The sequence below is a fragment of the Phyllobates terribilis genome, unplaced genomic scaffold (assembly GCF_046119375.1).
Source record: "Phyllobates terribilis strain yellow unplaced genomic scaffold, ASM4611937v1 Scaffold_11__3_contigs__length_659146591, whole genome shotgun sequence".
NCBI lineage: Eukaryota > Metazoa > Chordata > Amphibia > Anura > Dendrobatidae > Phyllobates > Phyllobates terribilis.
Window position 1 is genome coordinate 619,803,676 of NW_027362771.1, and position 18,536 is coordinate 619,822,211.

The 18,536-nt window shown below is 44.8% G+C and overlaps 1 protein-coding gene across 1 annotated transcript in view; it reads left to right on the top strand.

Annotated features, from left to right (window-relative positions):
* The first annotated feature begins 266 nt into the window (after positions 1 to 266).
* LOC141167403 (extracellular calcium-sensing receptor-like) overlaps positions 267 to 18,536 on the top strand; it is a 35,600-nt gene continuing 17,330 nt past the window's right edge. Inside the window, exons 1-2 of the mRNA XM_073654810.1 lie at positions 267 to 344; positions 1,224 to 2,048. Coding sequence (XP_073510911.1) covers positions 267 to 344; positions 1,224 to 2,048 — 903 coding nt within the window. The remainder of the gene's footprint in view (positions 345 to 1,223; positions 2,049 to 18,536) is intronic.

Below are 18,536 nucleotides of genomic sequence, written 5' to 3' on the forward strand. Positions count from 1 at the left end.
ACAGATCTGCGATTCATTTTTCGTATCACCTCTGTTACTAATTTTGAGAAAATACCATTACTCTCAATATCTCCTAGAGACGGCATTTTCGTACTTCTTGGTCCGAAAAAGGACCTTCCCGCATAGCTTTTTGACCCTCCTTTGCAAACCCAGTTACAAGTCTCAAATCAAACAATTTTTACAGTTAGAGTAAAAATGAAGAAGACACTGATGATAACATAACATCACAGCAGGTGGATGAAAGTGAAATAACAGGGCCTTTGGTCATGCTGGTAGCATGGAAATGTGTATGCTGGGATGCTTATGAGATTACAGGAATATTGTTACCATTACGGAAATGGATGGTATTGTACAGCGATGCTTTTAGACTCTTGTTGTAAAAGAAAAATGGGGAAACGTTTTCCGTCATCCAAAGGGAAGACTAAATTGATGTATTACCAGGATAATCTTGAGTTACCTGCTTGCAAAGCTTTTAATGAGCAGACGCCTTTCAATGGCATAAAATATCAGGAGACAACACTGTGCTCACTGTAAACCCAATGCTCCCTGACTCTGCCAGCATTAGAACTACAAGTAGATGAGGTTGCAACAGCAGCAACAGTACATTTGATATAACGGACCAGATGTTTTATCTGCCATTGTTCCAATCTGACGCACATCAATAAAAAGAGATGCAGTGGCTGAATAGCCAGGTTCAGTCGTAACTAGACTGTGTCTTTTCTCTGGTAGGTCACCTGACTCCTGATCCCGTGGACCTCTGGGGCACCAGTTTGGATCATTGGCAAAAACTTGCACAGTTTGCTGTGGGTCTAATGTCATATCCAGCCTCCAGTGTACTGTCAGAGAGGGTATTAAGCAAAGACCACCAGTTGATCAATCTGCAGAAGCGTCGCCCATGGCCAGTATGGCAAAGGCGCAAATTCTCAAACAGGATACAGGTCACTCAAATAGCAGTGACCTGTCATAAAGACACCAGAAGCAGGAGGAGCGTCCGGGGTATCAGCCGAAGATCATACCCACAGTAAATCTTATTGTACCAAAACCTCAAATGCTGATTGAAGAACAACCACCATGTAGATTTCTTTACTAAAGGTATCTATTTAATCTGTAAAACAGGGCCATTATGGCCATGCCATTACTTTAACATGCGAAATCGTGGTGAAATTTCCTCTTTATATACAACTGATACACAGATAACACATTTAATATTTTTTCTTTTATAGATCAGTTCATTGTCCAGTGTGTCTATACTCAGCAACAGAGTGATGTTTCCATCCTTCTTCAGAACTGTAGCCAATGATAATTTACAATGTGAAGGATTAACAAAACTAGTTTTGCATTTTGGCTGGATTTGGGTTGGATTATTGGCTACGGACAATGATTACGGCCAACAGGGGATTCTACCCATTAGAAAAGAGCTTATTAAATCTGGAGTGTGTGTGGCTTTCATGGAATACATTCGTTTAGGTCAATCAGATCGAAATGCTCCTAACATAGCCAAGGTTATTAAGAGGTCTACAGTAAAGGTGATCATTGTCTTTTCCCTTTGGGTTGATTTGGTTCTTATTGTTGATGAGATGTTGAAACAAGATGTCAAAGGAAAGATCTTTGTTGCCAATGCTGGTTGGGCAATGTCTTTCATTTTGCTTTCTACCAATTTTGGACAGATACTCTCAGGCACAATTGGATTAACTATCTACAATACAGTTATTCCAGGATATAATGAATTTCTCAATAAAATCCACCCATCTGAGTCTTTGGGTAATCAATGGGCAATATTGTTTTGGGAGAAGATATTCAACTGCCAATTTCCTAATGCTAATAGTTCGATAAGCCCTGTACAGTCATCTGTTAGAATATGCACTGGAGAAGAAGATTTTAACAACATCAAAGACAGCTTCAACTTCACCTCTAGTTTACAATTTTCATATACCATTCATGCTGCTGTTCAAGTTGCAGCTAAGTCCTTGCAAGACATGGGAAGTTGTAGTATGGGCTTGTCCCCTAGTGGAAATTGTCCAGATCTTTGGAACATCAAACAATGGCAGGTAAGCGTTGTCTTCTTTTTGAATTTTGCCATCATTCAATTGGGCAAAATTCGTAAGGGTTGTGAAAACCCCAATGAGATTTTTTTTTCCAGCACTAAATAGTTCAAACAGAAGTACTGTTGTATGAAATCAGAGGTGAAGTTAGGTTTTTCCAACTTGTCCAATTGTCTACATTATGAAATAGACCTGTACTGGCAAAAGAGTAGATCCAAAAAAAGTTGGTACCTTAATTAAAAAGCTTGACCATCGTTATGCATGTAAAAGTAGAAAGATCCAGCTACTTAACTGATGTAGTGTAGAAGATGGAGGGCATTGTTGAACAATTCAAAGAACTTTTAAAGAAAAGAGGTTAGGAAATGTGGGCAAAAGGAGGGTTGTTCAGTAGATCTTGGATGTACAGAAGGTGTATAAAGTGGATCTTAATTGGAGCTATTGCGCTAGTATACAGACTATAGCTAGAAATAAATTGTGTACATTTTTATACACAATTTATTTCAAAAAATATAATTGTTTACTTATATATAATATTGACTAGCTCACTGGTTAGAACAATACAGACAAACAAAAGAGAAGATTTAAAAAATTCTACTCATCGGTGAACGTATTATACAATTTAATACATTTAAATAAATAAATAAGTAGCAAACTGCAGCAGTAGTCTCCTTGCGGCTTGTGAGCAGCCACACTCCTCTGTCCAGAGAAAGTTTAAGCAGTGCAGCTTTGAATTTTTTTAGCCTCAGTACAGTTGTTGTTACTTACAAGGCCTCTCAAAAGGAAAACAGGTAAAGGACTAGTAATGCAAACTACATCCCACGCAATACCCTATAAGCCACTAGTCACATTCAGTGACCCATAGAAGCGCAAATAGGCATGAAACGGCGGTCGTCCAATAGGTTTATCTCTAACGCCCTTTCTTGCTGGTTTAATATGAAGCAATAAAAAAGAAGGTTTTACTTACCGGTGAGATCTGTCTATTTTTTCCACTTTTTTGGACTGTTTTTCATAAGACAAGACCCGGTGTATGTGGGAGAGATGTCAGCTCTGCAGGCTGGAGAGCGTATTAAGTGCAGCGGTGCTGGCTTTTTTCTACTGTGGACTATAAATTGCAAGCCACTAGTCGAAGAGTATACTAAGGCCAGGGTCATCCCACTGTTGATTCTTTCCTGCAAGAGAATTGGGCTGCTTATGCAAATTACACTCAGCTCAAACTCTGTCACGTGGATTTTTCCACTGTTTAGGCCCCTGATGTGCCGAAACAGTGGAAACCCCTAAACAAATGAGGCCATTTTGGAAAATAAATCCCTGAAGGAATGTATCTAGATGTGTGGTGAGCACCTTGAACCAACAGGTGCTTCACAGACGTTTATAAAGTAGAGCTGTGAAAATAAAAAATCTTTTATATTTTTTAGATACAGTATTTTAAATTTTTCCCAGAAAAATGTTCTTTAGCCTCAAATTTATTATTTTCACAAGGGTAACAAATGGACTCCAAAATTTGTTGTGCAATTTCTCCTGAGTAAGCCGATACCCCATATGTGGGGGAAAACTACTGTTTGGGTGCATGGCAGGGCTCGGATGTGAAGGAGCACCGTTTGACTTTTTGAATGCAAAAATGACTGTAATTGCATTTGGAGCACCCCTGATGTCCTGAACAGTGGAAACCAAAACAAGTGACCCCATTTTGGAAACTAGACTCCACAATTAATTTATCTAGATGTGTGGTGAACACCTTGAACCCCCAGGTGCTTCACAGAAGTTTAAAGTTGAGCTGTAAAAATAGAATAAAACATTACTCTTTGCAAGTCTGCTATTGTAGTGCCCGTATATTTTAGTGACTGTACAATTGTAGTTCCCATAAATTGTAGTGCCCATTATATTATGTGCATCTTGTGCTTCTGGAGACGTGCACCAGTAAAGTAAGAGAGTTCTGATCACTGCAGAAATATAAAACATGTGGACACTAAATGTGTTTTAGGCACACTGGGGCTCAGGAGTGAGAGGTACATTTGCATTCTGAAGTGCACAATTTGCTGATTTCCTTTTGGGGGGCGAGGAGCCAATTTGCTTTTCCAGAGGCTTCGTACTACCAGTAACGTGGAAGACCCCTATATTTCCATTGACAGATGACAGACCTGAGTGGGGACCAGCTTTTTTTGTGGATTGAGTTGAAGCTCTGATGCACTGATAAAGTGGCAGTGCATTATAAGAAAAAGCTAATAAGGCAGGTAATATAAAGTGTAAAGTGCACTGTTAAAGTGGCAGTGCATCATGTAAAACAGTAGTCACAAGAGATAGATAGTAGAAAAAGGTGAAGTAGATAGTGTACTTGTTAAAGTACCAAAGCATTGTAAAGTGACAGTGTATAGTACCAGAATAATGAATAAGTAAAGCCAATAAACATACCGCCGCAATCAGGGAAAAGTGGTGTCCGCACAGCCTGGTCCCAACGTGTATTTTGCCACCAGAGGGGCTTTAATGTTTATCAGTCCACACTGTACTTTAGTCTACTGACTCCTACTGGTGAGTTTACTACCCACATTCATAACACTGTGGACTATGTATATAGTATCTGTCTCTGTGGCATTGCCATTTTTTATTATTTTTTGTATTTATTTATATACTACTTGGTGCATACAAATTTTCCCTTATCCCTCTTTCGGACTAATTTTACTATTGACACATTCTTTTCTTCTGTATTTATTTTGTTATGTTTACACAATATAGTGTATTGTTCATATATTTATCCACCATCAGTTCTGTGATACTTACCATCTGTCCCCTGCCTTGTTTTTCAACCTGTTGTTTTTATCCTCCATTTGATTTTAATCTTATAATCAATTAATAAACAATTAACTTTTTTGAATATGTCATTGTTGTATAATCTTCTGTAGGTATACTCTATATTGCTAAAGTAGACTAAGAATAGGCTACCTTTTGTGTCTATGAGTACATCTTCTAATACCCTAGTACAAGACCCTCACATTATTACCTGCCATCTATACAAAAAAAACACATGCTCCATCCTCCCAACAATGGAAACCCCACAGCCGCCGCAAATATACAGCAGGAGCAGCTAAGCCACACATTTCCTGCTTGTTTTGTGTATTCTATGGTACATTTGCATTGCACTACTCCTTCTGTGGCTGTTAATGCTCTCACTACAGAGCCAGGCAACTCCTTACCTGTCCCTTTCATATTCTACAGTGTGCAGTTGCTGTCAGTTCATTATGTTCAATGGTTATGATATAAAGCTGGAGGAAAGCTTACACTGCACAGGATAACAAAACCAGAAAATCTGAAACTGATGCAAAAAGGAATAATTTTTGGATGATTTTTTAAAATAAAATCAAACAGTTGTGCTCAAAAGTTTACTTACCCCAGCAGAATTTTTCCTCTCTTGGCCTTGTTTCAGAGAATATGAATGATAACAAAAAATTATTTTCTCCACTCATGGTTATTGGTTGGGTGAAGCCTTTTATTGTCAAACTACTGGGCTTTCTCTTTTTAAATCTTAATGACAACCAAAAACATCCAAATGACCCTGATCAAAAGTTCACATAACCCAGTTCTTATTACCGTGTATTGCCCCCTCTAACATCAATGACGGCTTGAAGTCTTTTGTGGTAGTTGTGGATGAGGTTCATTATTTTCTCAGATGGTAAAGCTGCCCATTCTTCTTGGCAAAAAGCCTCCAGTTCCTGTAAATTTCTGAGCTGTCCAGCATGAACTGCGCGCTAGAGATCTCCCCAAAGTGGCTCAATGATATTGAGGTCAGGAGACTGAAATGGCCACTCCAGAACCTTCACTTTTTTCTTCTGTAGCCAGTGACAGGTCAACTTGGCCTTGTGTTTTGGATCGCTGTCATGTTGGAACGTCCAGGGGCGTCCCATGCGCAGCTTCCGTGCTGATGAGGGCAAATTTGCCTCCAGTATTTGCTGATAGCGTGCTGCATTAATCTTTCCTTCAACTTTTACCAAGTTTTCTGTGCCTCACACATCCCCAAAATATTAGGGATCCACCTCCGTGCTTTACTGTAGGGATGGTGTTCCTTTCATCATAGGCCTTGTTGACCTCTCTCCAAATGTAACTTTTATGGCTGTGGCCAAAAAGTTTAATTTTGGTCTAATTACTCCAAATGACCTTGTTCCCGAAGTTTTGAGACTTGTCTCTGTGCTGTTTGGCATATTGTAGGTGAGGTACTTTGTGGCATTTGCACAGTAATGGTTTTCTTCTGGCGACTCGACCATGCAGCTCATTTTTCTTCAAGAGCCTTCTTATTGTGCATCTTGAAACAGCCACACTACTAGTTTTCAGAGATTCCTGAATTTCAGCTGATGTTATTTGTGAGTTTTTCTTTCCATACCAAAGAATTTTCCTGGCAGTTGTCGCCGAAATTCTTGTTGGTCTACCTGATCGTAATTTTGTTTTTACAGAGCCCCTGATTTTCTATTTGTTAATCACAGTTTGAATGTTGCTGACTGGCATTATCAATTTCTTGGATATTTTTTTGTATCCCTTTCCTGTGTTATACAGTTCAACTACCTTTTCCTGTAGATTTTGACAATTATTTTGCTTTCCCCATGACTCACAATCCAGAAACATCAGTGGCTGGATGAAAGATGCAAGAGTCGGTTTGGATCCCAGAAACTCATTCAGCTTTTATGCTCACACACTGATTACAAGCAAACAGGTCACAGGTGAGGATGTTACCTTAAATACCGACCATTCAAACTCATTTGTGTGAAATTCTGTGCATGTTATCAGGCCAAAATCCAAAATCACCAGGGTATGTGAACTTTTGATCAGGGTCATTTGGATGTTTTTGGTTGTCATTAAAAAGAGAAAACACAGTAGTTTGACAATAAATGGCTTCACCTAACAATAACCATGAGTGGAGAAAATTTTTTTTTGATACCATTCATATTCTGTGAAACAAGGCCAAGAAAGGAAAAATTCTGCCGGGGTATGAAAACCTTTCAGAACAACTGTAGCTGATTCACTTACAAAACAGCAGACCTATTGCTGTTGCAAAAAGGGATAATTCATAGCTAACTTTTTAAAAAAGCCATTGCTTCGTCATTGTCCAAAAAGCAAACCTGATGCTGTTCTTAAGAAAGGGATCATTTTTGCAAGGCTTGTTAAAAATCTGTTGATTCTTCATTTGTCTTCATAGCTGTTACAATTTTCTGAAAAGGAAAACCATTTTTTACCATTTACATTTCAAAAAACATAAAAAGTCTGTCCATATAGTGTATCAATAAACATGCTCTTGGTTACCACCGTTTACCATCCATTTACAAATAGCCATACATGCTAATAGAGCTTTAACAATACTAAGACTGTGTTTGCATTGAAGAGATGGGTTGGACACGATTTTTGGAGACTTTAGAAAGTTACATACAGCTTATAAGAGCAATAGGAGGTTTTGGATCACTTTCAATTCACTGTAAATTCAGTCATGTCTATCGATCTTGTGATTTTCATAATTCCATGACTTTTCCTCATTGGTGTTGTAATGTAATGTATGTGTTAAGGGGATGGTTGCAAACAAATTTATTAATAATGGAAAGCAACCGAACCCGGGGTCCGCAATGCAGCCTGGAGGACTGCGGCCGAACACCTTCCGGGTAAGAAGGTAAAACAACCAACTGAAATAACAATCCCTTCCGTGTTACTGCACACCGGAACTGGAATAGGGATTCACAATATCTCCGTTAACTGCACGAGAGATGTGCGACAAATAATGTATCCATAGCCCTATTTACTGCACAGGGACTACGCAGCAGGCTCTAGGATGCGTGTGTGATTCACACCGGCGTATACGTGCTCCCGGCCGGCATGCTACCGGAATGAGGAGTATCTCTCCACGTGGCTAACAGGTGGTGCCGGGAATATGGAGTCTGCAGTCTGCTCGGGGTGTATAGCGACCCCCTTGTCGGAGCCAGACTGTCAGACGAAGCTACCTGCCTCCCTCCATCTAAGGCTGCCTATCCCCCGCTAAACCTGCCTGTCAGAAGCTATTAAAAGCAATAGCACATGTGGAGCCCAAATGACCAAGCATCCACACAATAACACCATCACAGCTCAATGATCAGAGCGCGCCGCCATGTTTGTGGGCGGGCTATTTAAAGATTAAGCCCTGTACACCCTCGCATTATTGGTGACGTCACCCGGGACCAATCAGGCGGTGCCAGGTCACCGGATCAGCTGACTCCCAAACCACCTATCACGGTCCGCCATGTCACGGGTAGTGTTGAGCCACCCCTGTAGTGTTCGAGTTCGGTTCGGTTCGTCGAACACCCGTGTGTTCGCCGAACTGTTCGTCGAACACCTTCGAACACCGTTAAAACCAATGGCAGGCAAACAAAAACACATAGAAACGCATAGAAAACACCTTCAAAGGTGTCCAAAAGCTGACAAACTGCTCAGAAGACATAACTAACACATGGAAAAGTGACAAGTACATATAGTAATGCGAAAAGAAAAGAGGTGGAGGAGTAAAAGGAGGGGGAGACACAGACATAGGCATGTCATGCCCTTCTAAAATCCAAAAAGTGAGAAGCCGACACGGCCAGTCCGTTCCTGCCCGTGCCATCTCCGTGTCGCTGGGTTTGTGCCAGAGCCGCGGTGGACCCTGACGGCCAGCCCCCCTCTCCCAATACTGGTGCCTGTCTGCTGGTGGGTCGAGCCCCCCAGCGGTGGGGGGGGAGTAACATCTGCAGAAGAAAGACCATCTTCCAGCCAAACTAAGATGTCGACTTCTTTTCGTGGACAATGTGATACGATCCCTTTCTTACGGACACGCCCATCGCTACAAATTCCAGATGAGGCACAAAAACAGCAGGTGCTTCAACGGATATCAAGTGTTCCTTCACGTGGGCTCTCCTCCACCTCAATTTCAACATCACAAATACTCCAGTCCTCAGAGGTGTCACCCCAATCGCACTTGCTTCCTCACAGCTCCGAAGTCTCCAGCTGCCCGTCTGAGTATGGGGTAACACAGATGGTTGAGTCTGCAGAGCTGTTTACTCATACTATAGCCTGGGAAACTGAGGTCTGCTCCAGAGCTTCTGTTAATCCAGACGAGGAAATGATCTGCACTGATGCCCAGAATCTTTATAAGTCGGATCCAGCACCAGATGAAGAAGGTTCTGAGCATAATGAAGACCCTCTTTCCCAAACTGTAACTACTGTTAGTGGAGACAATGATGAAGACGATGATGAGACTCAAATACCTGATTGGAGCGACAACTTGACTTTTCGGTCAGGGCAGGAAGAGGTTGGCTCTGAGGACGACGGGTGTGATAACACACAGGGTGATGATGACGAGGTTGGAGATCCCACTTACTGTCAACCCACAGTCAGCCAGTCGATGAGGTCAGCGGAGGAGGTGGAGGAGGATGTGACTAGCCCGGGGGATGGGGATGACTCGGTACCCGGGCCTTTGCCTGGCCTTGTGGATGTCGCGGTGGTCGGCTCCCTTGCCCGTACCCTGGGGTCACTCTTTAAAAGGGTGGATAATTGTTCATTTTATAAGAGTTCGTGACGCCACCAGTGGTATCTGGTGAGAAACACCAGCGCTGCAGCTGTCCACTGAGGCCGGTGATAAGGCAGCTCTATGGTATAGCTCCCCACAGGTGGAGCTAGGTCTCAGGGCAGTGTATGCAGGGGGAATGCAGGACAGGCGAGACCCAGCTGGGTCAGAGCAAGAACGGGAACGGACACGGTAGTCACTTCAGTACCTTTTACTGGAGGAAATTCAGGCACATCCCAGAGCACTGAAGGGTGAAGGGTGCATATCAAGATCCTCCCCAATGAGCGGGTGTAGGGACTCCTGTTTCTTGTCTCTGCGCAGTAAGTTTCTGACCTGCCTGGAGCTAGGCCTAACTTTGTCTCTGTCCTGCGCTGGCTGACCTTGTGGTAGGGCCTTCTCTTGGAGTTCACGCTCCCAGTATGCGGGGCCTAAGCGTCTACTGGCTCTGTTACGTATCAGCACCTTAGCAATTCTGGGACTTGTAGTTCTCCAGGGATTAGGGTTATGCCTTACTGGGTCATAGAGATCCAGGTAAGCTCGGATCCGGTGTCCGGTAAATGCTTCGGGGTGAGCTGGTTAAGCTCCTCTGCCCCTTATGTACTAACTCGCCACTCGCCTTCGGCCTACTCGGGCCCTCACTAGGCTACACACACTAACTTCAGCTTGCCGCGCTTCACCGATCTTATGGCGCCGGCACACCTTAAGCTCTATCTGGGCTCCCTGAATCTAGCTAGCAGGAGCCTCGTGCTCCACTGATGAACTATTAACTGAGTTCTCTAGACTAGACTGAGCTCCACTGCTGACTGACCTCTCTAAGGCTTTTCTACTGCAGGATCTCTTCAGAGGAGCTGAACTGCCTAGCTCCACATTCCCTATTTATATCCCTAACGGGCTCCCTCTGCTGGTCTGAGGTGGAAGGTGGAGATGTGTGAATGTTTATGGGGGCCTCTTGTGGAGGATTCCATCAATACACTCACAGGGGCGTCACAGATGCTATTGACGACGAGGTTAGGTTGCGCCTTCCTGGACAGAAACAGAGTACTGGAAGCACGTCAACAACTGCATCCTCAACCACAACTCTTCCTCTGACCACAAGTCGTAGTGGCTCTTCTGGTCGCATGGGCTCTAAGCCTTGCATAGCCTGGGCATTTATTCAGATCGATAAGGATGACCCAACTCGTGTTATCTGTAATATTTGTCACCAAAAGCTAAGTAGAGGCCAAAAAATCCATAGTTTGAGTACTTCATGCATGTACCGTCACATGGATATGAAGCATAAGTTGCAGTGGGAAGCTCACTGTGCTACAATGCGGCCTAGCAGGCTGGGCCAACCACCGTCTGCCCCATCTTGTGCATCCACGGCCTCTTCATCCTCTGTGACAGGGGGGACAGCAGTCACACATGTTTTTGGATGTAGACCTGCCACCTCTTTACCTGCAACAGCCAGTGTTGGCAGGTCGTCAGTTCATTGGGAAGTGGAAACACCTGCTGGTGTTGAGTGCTCTCCGACTTCGAGAGCACCACTTTTGGATCAAGGCAACCTAACATGTCCGCCTGCATCTTCCTCACAGACCGGCAGTTTGCCGGGGACACCCTACTCAACCCCGTCTAAGCACAACAGCCAGCCCTCGGTCCCTCAGATGTGGAAAAGTAAAAGACCATTTCCTCCTAGCCATGAGAAAGCTAAGAGGTTGAATTTCACCATCTGCAAGCTGTTGGCTACAGAAATAATGCCTTTCAGCCTGGAGGACACAGTGGATTTTCGAGACCTTATGTACGTCGCAGTGCCCCAGTACCAGATGCCCAGTCGGCACTACTTCTCAAAGAAAGGTGTGCCTGCGCTCCACCAGCATGTCGCACACAACATCACCGCTTCTTTGAGAAACTCTGTGTCTGACAGGGTGCATTTCACCACAGACACTTGGACGAGTAGGCATGGACAGGGCGTTACATGTCGCTGACTGGGCACTGGGTAACTATGGTGACAGCAGGACAAGGGGCTGCTGTCCAAGTCTTACCATCCCCACGAGTTGTGCGTCAATCCTCTTTATCTCGAAGTTCCTCCACTGCTTCTGCCTCCTCAACCTCCTCTCGGTCCTCCACCTGCACCCAAAGCCTGTCTAGTAATTCCACCTGCTTTCTAACTGCGCAGAAGGAATCCTGCACACCTCCTTACTAGCATCAACAATTTAACCCTTTTATAGCTAGATTGGCGCATCTGGGGGAAGAAAAGACTAACCCTGAGCACCAAATCATGCCAACTCATGTTACATATAATAGATTTGAGAAACACAGAGTTGTTTTATAAGCATAAAACATTCAAATTTTATTACAACATTTAAAATTACACATAAAGTACAATATCAAGTGACAGTATATAGATGGTGGCCAAGAAAAATATTCACTGGAGAAGACAACCAACAACAGAGGTCCCCATGGTCCCAGAAAATTCATACAGCAGAATAATATATATACTGAAACCAATAGTGGTATATATCGGAGCACAATTGTAGGTGTGTTTCCGAGTAAAATAATTATTGCTGAAGAAAAGGATTTTCAGAGGGACAGGTCCTATGCGTTAGGCAGCCTTACCCAGTGAAGATCAATCACAAGCCAGTGATAATGGCCACAAAATGGCAAACCCCCAGAATACAGGTGGTGGCCAAGAAAATTGTACACTGAAAAAGATGGCCAACAGTAGAGGTCCTCATGATCCCAGAATATATGCAGTGAGTTAATCAAGTAATAAGAATAAAGTAATTACTATTAAAGAGAGGGATAGCCATAAGGACAGATATAAACATTAGGTCATCTTACCCAGCGAAAAGCCAAACACTGGCTAATAGTAATAGCCGCGCTGTAACAAGCACCTCCTTACTATCCTGGCAGCAGGGCTCAACGGCATCAGTGTTTACTTTGAATTGCCTGGGAAATGTGAGTCACACAGCTAAGGAGTTGTGGTCAGCTCTGGAGACCCAGTTTCATGAATGGTTGTCTCTACTGGACCTGCAACAAGGGAAGGCCGTGTGCGACAATGCTGCAAACCTGGGTGCGGCCCTTCGCCGGGGCAATGTCACACACGTGCCTTTTATGGCTCACGTGTTGAACCTGGTTGTCCATAAATTTTTAGCCCACTATCCCGGACTAGATGGCCTTCTGCAGAGGGCACGGTCGCTGTGTGCTCACTTCCGCCGTTCGCATCCCACAGCTCAACGACTTACATCTCTATAGAAGTCATTGGGCCTGCCAGTTCACCGGCTGAAATGCGATGTGCCGATACGGTAGAATTCAACTCTGCACATGTTGCAGCGACTGTGGCAGCACCGACAAGCCCTGGTGCAATACGTTCTGACGTATAGCCTGGGCCAACGAGATCCAGAGGTGGGGCAAATCACGCTGCAGGAGTGGTCTCAGATCAGGGACCTATGAAGTTGATGCGCCCCCTGGGCCGTGGGGTACCCTGAGCCGGGCCGTTAGACGCTGGGGGTTGTAGTCACTGTGGCGGTGACCCGGTCAGTGACCCAGGGCGGTCAATCCAAGGGTAATTTGTATATATGGATTTTATAATGTCCGACTACGCCACCTGTGGAGTGCGGCCAAAGGGGCGGCCACTGCGGAACAGTCCTCTGAAGCTTGTGGTTTTGCAGCAATGGTATTATTACTCACCACAGGAAGAGTGTAGCTTCAGGGCAGTGTGGGTGGATGATGGTGGTTGTAGTGCAGGGAGTCAGTAATGAACACAGAGTCTGTGTGATGCAGTCCCAAGATCTTTACTCACAGTTGCTGCAGTCCAGATTACAGGTAGCAGAGCAATCTCAACGGTCATGCTGTGCGTACTCAGTGAGGGGCTCAGTCCACCCCCAGATATATAGTTATATAGTTAGTAAAGCCGAATAAAGACTTGCGTCCATCAAGTTCGACCTGTAAGTTATGTAGTTGCTAAAGTTGATCCAGAGGAGGGCAAAAACCCCAAATGATTTGGCCAATCTTCACCTGATGAAAAATTCCCTCCCGACTCTGAAACCAGCAGTCAGAATAAGTCCCTGTATCAACTTACTATTTTATTCTATTTTTAAGTATATGCTGAAATCTGCCTGGTATCTAGAAATGCATTCAGTCCCCGCTTGAACTGGTTTAGTGAATCTGACATTACCGTCTCCTCACTCAGTGAATTCCATATTTTCACTGCTCTTACCGTAAAGAACCCCTTCCTGTGCTGGTGCTGGAACGGAGCTACGGAGTACTTAGCAGGACCCCCTTCAGTGTGTCCTTTCTCTTGCCTTCTCCCTGCACCTCACACCCAGTGACACTTCTATCCGGTATCCTCGGGCCTTGGCGGGCAACTTGTGTTCCGTCCCCTGGGTCCTATGTGGCTTCCTTCTTAGCGAGACTGGTGTGGACTTTGACCTGCAATACATGAAATGCTGCAGCCTCCGGTTTCTAGTTGAGCCTTGCTGTTTCTCCGCTAGTTGAGGGACCGTTTCCCCTTATCTGGCCTGACTCCTCTACCTCCTGGTAGCAGCGGGAGTACGGGTGGCCTTCTGCATGGCCCGTAGCCCTAGGGTCCCTTCGGTTCCTGGAGCCTTCCTGCTCCCACTCCTCTCTTCTCTCCTTCAGTCCTGGGCCTCCCAGGCTAGGCCCGCCTCCGGAGCAGAGCTCATGCCGAGCCTCTGCTCCTGTCACATTTCCTCCTCTGACTAGCTTGCTCTTTCTAAGATGGCTTCCTATTTATACTCTCCCTGTCATGTGCTCCCCTAAGCTGCTCCCCTAAGCACCCACTACAGAGGACCCTCCCACCAGCTAGCGACCTGGGACTGTGCTCTCCCTTAGGAGCAATCTCGCCCTACCCCCACTGCGGGTATGTGTTGGATGCAGGTGTTAGGGTCCCGAGCCATACACCTTCCTTACCTGAGGGTGAGATACCACACCTGTGGGTGAGATGCAGTAACTATGTGGCGAATGAACCCTCAGGGGCGCCACACACCCTTCTGCACAGTTTTGAAATGGCGATGAAGATGTTTAGTGCTGACGACGATGCCATTATCAGCATGACTATTTCGGTGATTTACATACTGGAGCACACATTAAACAGAATTCAGAGTCAGGTGGTGGGACAAGAGGAGGTGGAGGAAGTAGAGGAGAAGTCGTACGCGGAAGTGATAACATCTCCAAGGTCTAGACGGTCGGCAGCACCAAGGCGGCAGGCATGGGAGGGTGGGGGAGAGGGATTAACCAGGGCGCATGGTAGCAGCCAAACTGTTGAGGAAGGTGCAAGAGCCGAGGAAGAAGTGGAGGACGAACTGGCAATGGGCATGGAAGACTCATCAGATGAGGGAGACCTTGATCACATTTCTGTTGTGCGAGGTTGGGGGGAGAGGGCAGAGGAAGGAAGCATGATTCTTACCTCGCTATCAACACAAAAAGGACTTGGTCCTCCCGGATGCGCAAGACACATGAGTGCCTTCTTGCTGCACTACCTGCAACATGACCCTCGGATTGTCAGAATTCGAAGTAATCCTGACTACTGGGTTGCCACACTCTTAGATCCCCGTTACAAAAGTAAATTTGCCAAAATAACTCCTGCCATAAAAAGTGATTGACGCATGCAGGAGTATCTGCAGACGCTGTTGAAGAATCTTTCATGTGCTTTTCCACTAAACACCAGTGGTGCACATAGTGAATCTCACAGTTCTAACTTGCCAACCATGGGACTGTCGAGTCTTCATCACTCAAACCGTAACAGTAACACAGTATCTGCTGGTAACAGCAATTTTGTGGAATCGTTTCACCACTTTTTTAGACCATCCTTTGCAAGGCCACAGGAGACAAGAAATCTGACACATAGTCAATGCCTAGAGAGGATGGTGAAGGAGTATCTCCAAGTGAACATCGAAGCCATGACTGTGTCACTGGACCCTTGCTCATTTTGGTATTCCAATCTGGAAAAATGGCCGGAGCTCGCCACTCACGCCTTGGAGATCTTGTCATGCCCTGCAGCCAGTGTTCTCTCTGAACGTGTGTTCAGCGCTGCTGGTGGTGTGCTGACAGATAAGCGCACGCGGCTGTCCACTGAGAATGTAGACAGACTCACGTTCATAAAGATGAGCAAATCATGGATTCGCAAGGACTTTTCTACCCCTGTGTTATCCTTGGGAGACTAAAAGCTTGAGGATTTGGTAAAATCACCTCACCAACCGTTTTAAGCAACTGTGGGTCAATTGATGCCACTTAACCATAGAACGCATGACCATAAAAATCTACACTTTCACATACCTGGGGCCTTTTAGGCCCGTGTGCAAATAACATGGAATAACTCAAACTCAAATGACAAACAACTATATACATGAAGAATACCTAGAGTTTCAATATTCTAACTAAAGTGATCTTGCAGAAAATAGAAAACAATTAATAGGGCGGGCCTGCGAGGCCCCAGGTATGCGTTCTAGGGCTAAGTGGTGTCTGTGCCACAATTTTGGGAAAAAATGGAGACTCTTTTTGGAGTCCCCATGCTGTGTCTTACGTGACGTTGGCATCGTCAATTCCAGGTGGGTTGGGTCGCTCCCCCCCCCTTTTAACTGTAAGAAACTACATACACTATGGCTTGGGGTAACACAGATGGTTGAGTCTGAAGAGCTGTTTACTCAGAGGTCTGCTCCAAATCTTCAGTGTCTGCTAGTCAGCGTAGAATTTTTAACTGCATCTAGCCTAGGCAATACTTTGGGTGTAGTAGCCCAGCTGCGAAGCAAGCTGCACCGCCTGTGTATCTAATAAGAATTTTTAAATGCATCTAGCCTAGGCAGAGTGTGGGGACCCCCAACCAAACCCAGAATCTCAGCCCCCCCACCGCCCCCCTTTCCTTGACAATACAATAATGTAACTCTTACAACTGGATGGGTGAGGATCGGTCACAGCTTTAATAACTCTTTATACTCATTCCATTAGAAAGGCATTTTATTTCTAAAATAATTCAGCTTGTTGCTGCATGCCCTGGGTATCCACTCCGGCAAGTTGGCCAACAAGTGTAACTCTCCAACATGTCCTTTCTATTTCCAGGCCAGGGAGGATCCGGCGTACTCATATGCAGGACTCTGACCCCCAACCCATCACTCTTATTGCTTGTTCCACTCCGTCCTGGAGTCCTGACGTAATATGTCCAGTCCAATATCCATTAAGTGAACACCGTCGGGCCGTATGAGGCCTGCTTTATCTCCTTCCAGTTGTCGGTGTCGGACCACTGCACCGCCTCTGTCTCTTCTAAATTTTGCCATCCGAATATTTATTACCCGCCTTGTCCGTTCGATGGCCGTGATGTCTCGCGCACCTTGCCTTACCTCTATCGGCACAATCTCTGACCATACTATAGCTAGATTTGTGAAAAATTCTCTGAAGCGCTCAGTGTCTAGTTTCATTATTGCCATTAGTTATGCGCTCTTGTGATGACCTAGGTTGTTTCCCCCGGCCTGTATAACTTTGATGACCAGACCTCTTGCCTCTCTCCCTACCTTGATTACCTCCATTAGTACCTGTGGCCATAGCAGGCCTCTAATACCTCTCCAGTTGAAATATGTGTTATGAAAATCTAATTTCCTCCCGCCTGGGCCGACTTTCGCCCTTTTTTCTGCACAATATATATACGAGTGGCCTATCACCCACATTGTTGGCTTAGCGTCACCTGTAAAAGAAACAAAACACGTTAGGATAACAAGTCTGGTCTTATGTATCTCGCCAAACATGTGGATCACCATCTCCCTATCCTCTGACCTTCCGTTTCTGACAGTCCTGCTCTTGCTGCTTCCATGGCCGCGCCTATGCGGAATGAGTGTGTCCCGTAATCTTTGGGGTGGTTCCCTGCCGATGTTATGCATTTATTAAATATAGCTTGGAACTGGTATCTTGATAATGGCGTTCCATCAATGTGTGATAGGAAGAAATTACTTTGTGATCTGATGGTTAGATATGTTTTTACTATTGTTACCCGACTCAGTGTACCGTTTGTGGGTTGTAGAAGTATCCAAGTGCCCCTGCACGCTGGAACCGTTTTCGATTGGTGTATGCGTAGACGTATTGCATTATTGGCTATGACTACATCCTGGTGTTAATTTTGGATTGAGGGACTAATTCACTTATGCATAGCTCCCCGAAGAAGGCGATCACAAATGCAGTAGACAGTAGTGTTGCTTCAAATTGTGAGTGTCATTTTAATGGTGTTATGGATATGATGTGAGAAATCAGTTTTAGTGACACGGGACGGGACGTCTACACTCCTGACTTGGCTGACCCCTTTTCCACCCTTTTATGGATTGTCTGATGATGAATCTTTGTCACATCTCCCCAATTCAGTAGTTGGAAGTGAAATGCTACTCCGGTCAGACACCGCTTCGCTGATGCCCCTGATATGCCCCTCATCATTAGCTGGTGGAGAAATTCTATGGTGACTTGTGATCTGGCTTGTTCACATTGGTCAACCCGTCTGCCAATTGAATTGTTATAAAGCGTTCTCAGCAGCATTGAACCCCTCAGAATAGTGGCTAGCGCGGACCCATACATTGTGTTTTAGGCACATGAATGCTAGCCTGCGTAGTAGGCCTTGCACTGGGAGAGACGATGATGCCATCTTATTAATGCAGTGTGCTAGGCTGGTGTTTTTTGTTATGAAGCGTATATTTTTGAAAGCCAGGCGCGCGCCCCATATTTCTATTGCTACCACTATTGAGAAGAAAAATTATTTTCGGGGCTAGATGCAGCTAAAAATTATTATTAATTTCAAAGCTGGTGGAGCTTGGTATAGATGGCCTAATACAATGAGTCCCACACACTGCTAGAAGCCCAAATATTTTTTCAGAGCAAGATGCAGAAAAAAATTATATTCAATTTGCAACCTGATGGAGGTCAATACAGATGGACTAAAAGACCAAGTCCCACACACTGCTAGAAGCCCAAATATTTTTTCAGAG